This window comes from Semicossyphus pulcher, unplaced genomic scaffold, assembly GCF_022749685.1.
Source record: "Semicossyphus pulcher isolate SPU_LCO1_2020_fin unplaced genomic scaffold, fSemPul1.0.p SCAF_5, whole genome shotgun sequence".
NCBI lineage: Eukaryota > Metazoa > Chordata > Actinopteri > Labriformes > Labridae > Semicossyphus > Semicossyphus pulcher.
This window is the reverse complement of record NW_027211726.1, coordinates 587,501-594,498: the sequence shown is the minus strand read 5'-3', so window position 1 is coordinate 594,498 and position 6,998 is coordinate 587,501. Positions and strand designations below refer to the sequence as shown.

General features: G+C 42.9%; 1 protein-coding gene across 1 annotated transcript in view; it reads right to left on the bottom strand.

Annotated features, from left to right (window-relative positions):
- Window positions 1-943: 943 nt before the first annotated feature.
- The window catches only part of plekho1a (pleckstrin homology domain containing, family O member 1a), a 27,485-nt gene continuing 21,430 nt past the window's right edge, over window positions 944-6,998 (bottom strand). The window contains exons 4-10 of the mRNA XM_069681972.1: window positions 6,414-6,518; window positions 6,130-6,231; window positions 5,676-5,990; window positions 5,132-5,229; window positions 4,382-4,544; window positions 4,189-4,301; window positions 944-3,445 (exon numbers count right to left, since the gene is read on the bottom strand). Coding sequence (XP_069538073.1) covers window positions 2,641-3,445; window positions 4,189-4,301; window positions 4,382-4,544; window positions 5,132-5,229; window positions 5,676-5,990; window positions 6,130-6,231; window positions 6,414-6,518 — 1,701 coding nt within the window. The 3' untranslated portion in view covers window positions 944-2,640. The remainder of the gene's footprint in view (window positions 3,446-4,188; window positions 4,302-4,381; window positions 4,545-5,131; window positions 5,230-5,675; window positions 5,991-6,129; window positions 6,232-6,413; window positions 6,519-6,998) is intronic.

The following is a 6,998-nucleotide window of genomic DNA, read 5'->3' as shown; positions in this document are numbered from 1 at the left end:
AAGTTTTAAACAAGTCTTCAACAAGTTTTAAACAAGTCTTTAACAACAAGTCTTCAACAAGTTTTAAACAAGTCTTTAACAACAAGTCTTTAACAACAGGTCTTTAACAAGTTTTAAACAAGTCTTCAACAAGTTTTAAACAAGTCTTTAACAACAAGTCTTTAACAACAAGTCTTTAACAAGTTTTAAACAAGTCTTCAACAAGTTTTAAACAAGTCTTTAACAACAAGTCTTCAACAAGTCTTTAACAACAGGTCTTTAACAAGTTTTAAACAAGTCTTTAACAAGTCTTTAACAACAAGTCTTCAACAATTTTTAAACAAGTCTTTAACAACAAGTCTTTAACAAGTTTTAAACAAGTCTTCAACAAGTTTTTAACAAATTTTAAACAAGTCTTTAACAACAGGTCTTTAACAAGTTTTAAACAAGTCTTCAACAAGTTTTAAACAAGTCTTTAACAACAAGTCTTCAACAAGTCTTTAACAACAGGTCTTTAACAAGTTTTAAACAAGTCTTTAACAAGTCTTTAACAACAAGTCTTCAACAATTTTTAAACAAGTCTTTAACAACAAGTCTTCAACAAGTTTTAAACAAGTCTTGAACAAGTCTTCAACAAGTCTTTAACAAGTCTTTAACAACAAGTCTTCAACAAGTTTTAAACAAGTCTTTAACAACAAGTCTTTAACAACAGGTCTTTAACAACAAGTCTTAAACAAGTCTTTAACAACAAGTCTTTAACAAGTTTTAAACAAGTCTTTAACAACAAGTCTTCAACAAGTCTTTAACAACAGGTCTTTAACAACAAGTCTTAAACAAGTCTTTAACAACAAGTCTTTAACAACAAGTCTTTAACAACTTTTAAACAAGTCTTTAACAACAAGTCTTTAACAAGTTTTAAACAAGTCTTCAACAAGTCTTGAACAAGTCTTGAACAAGTCTTCCTTCTCAAACTCTCGTCATGATGCAGATGAATAAAGAATCTGAATGCGTGTTTTGTCGTGTTTTTCTGTAAGAGGACCAAAACTTTGAACCGTCTTGTGTTTTAGTTCCGATGGATTCTTTCTGACGTAGTCTCAGGACGTCAGGACGAGTTGGTTGGCGGAACATTTATTGTGTCGCAGTGTCACTTGAACTTTTTTCTCAGGTTAAACAAAAGCATGAATCCATGAATGCATTATATAATCACGTGGTGCTTCTTTGTGTTGCCTTTCTTCTGCTCTGAACCAACTCGGGACACGTGACTCTCTGTTTGTCTGCAGCACATAAATTACATTATTCATAATGTTTCAATAACACGTACAGGTTTAACGTCCTCATGTGTTCAGGTCAGGTTTGTTGCTGTATATGTTCCTTCAGTGCATATCTCAGTATGAATTCTTTAACAAACAGTTTTAAGGATTCTTTATATTAAATTAAATTAAATAGTCCCTAAGGCTCTTAAACTGTAAATATTGATCAGTATTGGTCTGAAATATCCAGCATCAGTCGGGTGCTGAATAAATCCAGAATCTGTAGAACTAAAACACAACTATCCGCTGACATAATGAGGTTGGTCCTGCTTTGTTCCCTTTTTTAGATCCTTGAGTATAAATGTTTAATCGCACAGGAAATCTGGGGCCGAGCAGAGTTATTGCAAAGTAAAACCACATATTGCACAGAGAGGGGGAGGGGTGCAGGAGCGAACAGGGTTTGACATGCTTTTTGTCCTGTTACAGCCTGAAACACACGAACAAATAAAGACGTTTTCTTTGCATCTTTTCACATTATTGCTTTTTCTCCGCTCATCGTGTCAAACATTTAACTCCCTGATTTTTGTTGTAGCTTCACGAAACTCATTTCTAATGTCTTTAAAAAATGTCAACAGTGAGCTCAAAGACATTTCAGAGGGACATATGGACTGTAACTCAATCTAAGACCGTTCATCACTACAAGATCATCTAAACAGAAAGGTCACACAAGAAGACATAATATATATCAGGAAATAAATCAAGTAACAGAGATTTAATTCGTTATAATCAGTGTTGATGTTTTTAGTGCATCTTTAAAAAGAAGACATTTACAGAACCCCCCCCGTAGGAAACATAGTGCTCTTTAGTGCCTTTGTGTTTTAGTTACTTTGAAAAAGTTCCCATTGTATAAACGTTGACATCTTAGCTAGAGAAAAACGTCTCTTTAAATGACAAACTGTCTCTCTTTCTGGGGAAGACCAGGTCTTTGAAACACACAGAGGCTTTTCTCTTCACTTTCAGCAGAAAAGACAAAGAAGAAAAACGTGCAGCACCATCAGAGAAAGTGAAGGAAGCGCCTCTCCTAAAAAATGTATTACTCAAATTGAATGTGACACATCTGTCACACAAAGAGACTCTGAGGAGTAGGACGGGCAGCAGAAGTGGCTGTTAACAGCCTAGTGCACTGTGGAGGATTACAGTCATTAAACCTCCTGGGAAGAACTGTATCGCTGGTTTCAAAATAATCCGCTTTGCTTAAGTGTTCTCGTGCATCCCACCATCCCTGGATTAAAACATGAACACATTTAAAGAAGAGAATCAAAAACTCCAAAATGATCCGAATCCTGCTGGCTTTTCGTGCGTGAGCATGCTAAAAAACACTTCTACTTTCAAAATTCAATTAACATCCGAGTCAAGGTGTCTCAGACTCGTCTTCGTCCTCAGGTGATGTCGGTGAGGTGGGAGTGTCGTCCTCATCTGCTGCCGCGGTCGCCTTAGGCAACCCAGCCGCCGCGGCTGTCGTTGTCATCTTCTCGTAGGTCCTCCTGCGCTGCCGCCGCAGAGTCTGACTCTGCAGCTCCTTCACCTCCTGCAGGACTTCCTGCGCCTCCTTCCACGATGACACGGCCTCCTCCAGGAGGCGCTCTGCTTCTGCACGCCTCTTCTCCACCTCCAGGTCATCCTCAGACAGCAGGGAGGGAGGCGAGGAGGGCGGAGGGGGTGACAGGCGGTGTTTGTCGGGGGTTTTGGGCTGTGAGGACTCGGAGGATCCTGACAGGCCCGGGGAGTTCTTCTGACTCGGCCCGGACAACTCTTTGCTACTCCCCAGACGAGGAGAGTCAGTTTCACTTCCTCGTGGTGAATCAGACCCGTTAACCTGAGAGGAGTCGCATCCTCTGACGCATGGAGGTGATTCAGGTACCTTCTGTACAGGAGAGCCGTTCTCTTTGCTGGGACAGGAGGAGCTGGATGACCCCTTGAGCTTTGGTGAATGTGTATCTGAACTCTTCATCCGAGGAGAGTCAGTCAGACGAGGAGAGTCGTTTGCTTTAGCTGCTGGTGAATGGGATCCTCTGGAGCGAGGCGAGTCGGTCCCTTTGGAGCGATTCTTCTTGGCTTTGGATCGAGGAGATTCTCTCCCTCTCAGGCGAGGAGAGTCTTTTCCCCGGAGGCGAGGAGAGTCACTGCTCCTGCTCCTCGGAGATCCTGACGACCTGCTGAGAAGACAAGAAAAATCAGTTCAACATTGATGGCTTAATTTTCCTCTACGACACTTTTAGACCCTTTGACTGGTCCATCTTTACAAACTCATGCTGCACAGACAAGCCTCTGTCTAACCAACAGTTTTGGCTTTGCCCAGTGCTCTCTGTCTTGGAGTGAAAGTAGGCAGGGTTTGAACTTCTCCCTCAACGATCTTTCTGAGTCTTCATACAGCTGTCACTTCTCATGTGATCAACCAAGGCTAAGACTAAACGTGGTTGGGAAGAGATGAGTGGACAGGCAGCAGGCGAGACACAGCAAAGAGACTCAGTCTCCATAAGTCAGACCTTTAGACTCTTCATCCTTGTGGGAGGAGAAAACAATCGTAGTGTTCTGATGAAGCTGAGGGAAGTGATCCCCCAAGGTCGCAAATTCTATGACATGCCTTACAGTCCACAAGGAAAGCAAGAGTTAGTTTAAATTAGATTTCCATGAATCATATTGTTCTTGTGATCGATCACAATGATTCAACAACCCCAGACCGACCCACCCACCATCCTGCTGTCCGTCCGCTATGCTTGTAAATGCCAATACTGACTGTAAGCAATCAATCAAGTATCAGTAAAACCTGATTGACTGTATGAAAGCCTTTATGTGTCATGGACAGAATGACCCTCTAAACAATTTGATGTCCTTGCATTGCTTTAGACTTTGGGAGGTCAAAATATTTCAAGTACTGGTGAGAGTGATTGAAACCAACCTGGAGTGAGGCGAGTCTGAGCCCCTGAGGTGATGGAGGCGCGGGGAGTCGATTCCCTTCAGATACGGCGAGCTGCCTCCTTGTTCTCGCTCTGCTTTGGCCTTCTGCAGCTCCTGTCGTTCACAACATTCAGCATTAGTCTTGTTTATATTCCATTCATTATCATTCATCATTCCGTATTAAGCAGTCTAACCTGCAGTCTCATCTCCTCCAGCAGCTCCTGAGCTCTTTGCATCCTCTGGGCGATTAGACTCTGCAGCTGACCGACCGGCTGAACTGAAGCTCCGCCTCCTGCGTCCTCTTCAGTTGGACAACGCCGCAGAGCAGAGCGCAACTCAGAGCGAATCATCGCCGGTCTGAAAAAGGAAGAAGGAAGAGAGTACGAAGAACTGAGGGAGGAAAGAAAACATCAGTGACAAAGAAAGACTTTCTTTCCCTTCCTGCCAAACAGACTCCAAATCTTCCATCACTTATTCGACTGTGTTCCTTCCTTCCTTTCTTCCAGGCAGCTGTTTGTTTTTATTTCCACTGTAAGAAAATCTTCTTTCAGAGACTCAAAATTGACTCCTCTCTGATGTTTCATCTAATCCTCACTCAGGGACAAGACGCAGCGACCCTTTCAGAAGAGGACTGGTGCAGAGTCAGCAGTATTGGCGACACTGACCCAAACTTTTGTGGTGATTAATCCGTCAGTCAATGTTGCACCACTAAGGTAAGCATGGGACTGCAGATACAGGTGTCCAAAATGAGTTTTCCTTCCTAAGGTTTTCCAGGCCTAGCCCTGAAGCCAGAACAGGTAAGGAGCTTGAACAGAGCCAGTTAGGACCAGGAAACCTGCATTTTGGCACTTTGGCAAATATTAAAGTTGTCAGGGATGGACTTGGTAGGTCTGAGGAGCTGTATTGTGATAGTGATAATGTTTTACTTTCAGGTGTTTGTGTACCTGGAGGAGAGGACTTCATCCATGGAGGCACAACGACTCCGGCCCTGCATGCTGAACCTCTTCCCTGGCTGCGGCGTTCGAGACTGAGCCTGAAGGACCTGAAAGGTAGAGAGACTTAACGTTTGTGTCTGTGGTTCCTAGGTAAGTTTGAAAGTTCTTGTTTACATGATAATCACTGAATCCCACCAGTGTAACAGTCTTTCTTTGGTCTTACACTGAGTACACTTGACGACACATCGTGTCCCAATGTTAATTTATAAAAAGAAAGTCAAATATATTGAGCAAAAGGTTATCGAGTTTGGGTCAATAACAGCCAAAACACTCCCCGGTGAAGCGCTGGGTCTTAGATGTTTGTGAGCAGTTTGAAAGCATTAGCCTGGCGAGCTAACAATACAGCAACAATAATTCATGGGCGGGAACCGCGTTTCAAATTTGTCAACACCTTTTGGGGTCTTCAGGTTCAGGCCTTAGACTACGGCTCTTGCAGAACTCTAGGACCATGTATTTCTGCAGATTGATAGGTAGTTCTTCTTTAAACAGTTACCTGTTGGGTCTTGTGGACCTTGGAGATCTCCAGGTGGGAATGTTTGCCCCAGGACCGCTCACTCCCCCTGGGCAGACTGCTGGTCTTCACCTTGGGCTCCTTGGACGTCACCCGCAGCTTTGACACATCGGTGTCTGCTCGCTGTCGAATTCCAGCCCCCCGAGATCCAAAAACTGCCACCTGTCCACACGAACCCCCCCTCGGCAGGTCGGCGTGGAAGCTGTTCTTCCACGAGTCACCATCATAGTCCGGATAGAAACCGTCCTCCTCAGCAACCAGGTCGAGGGTCAGCATGCCATGGGAAGAGGTGGACGCCTGGGGTGAGTGATCACAGACGTGATTTTACTAAAGATGTAAATAAGTTGTCAATAATGCCGTGATATGAAAAAGGTTTAACAGAAACATTCAAATACAGACTGAAATAAAGTTGTACAAAGATAAGAGAGGTCAGTACCACGGCCATGAGGTGTCCTCTGGTCGGCAGCCGGCGGCCATGAGGGATCTTTGCCCGGTCTCTGGTGGGATGAACCAGCGTACAGTCCTCCTCGATGGTCACCTGCTCAGAGACATAGAAACTGACTTAAGTGCTTTATGAGGGTCTTTTAACACATCATGGCTTTAACTAAGTAACTAAGATTCAGAAACATCTTCTTGAGGGACCCTTTAGGAAGATACTTCAACCTTTATCAGTTTCATCACGTTTACTACAGATAAATCCAACCAAGAGGCCGGTGATACCTCGTCTAATATGCGGTTCTTGGCTTTGAGGATTGCAGCATTGAGGGCGTTGACCCATGATTCCTTTTCTTCAGGACTCACAGCCAGAAACAAAAGGTTGGGAACCTGAGAAAAGACACAAACTTTGCTCAGTACAGATGTGAGGCAAACCACTGTTAAATGATCTTTAAGCGTTGTATTCATGAAAAAACAAAAAACAATCCTTACATGTCAAAAAAGTTCATTTTATTGTCGTCTGAAAGTAAAGATTGTTTTATAAAGTTAAGTGTCATTGATGTAGCTAATAGTAGTTAGAGTAGTAAGAGTATGTCAGGCTCCTGGTGTGGCTAATGTGGCTATATTTGGTGTAGCCAGGTAAGTTATGTTGTGTAAACGTAGCTCTGGTACAAAGTTATTGTAAGTGTAGCTTGTGATGCTACTGTGTCTTTAGGTAATGCTTGTAAAATGCTGTAGAGCACTGGTGGGTGGTATGTTGAATTAATTTGGTACAGCTGGATTTTACTAATGTTTATTGAAGCTCATGTTTAGTGCCGCTAATGTAGCTAATCTTTAGTAGCTAATGAACGTATTTTGTTTAGTGTGTTG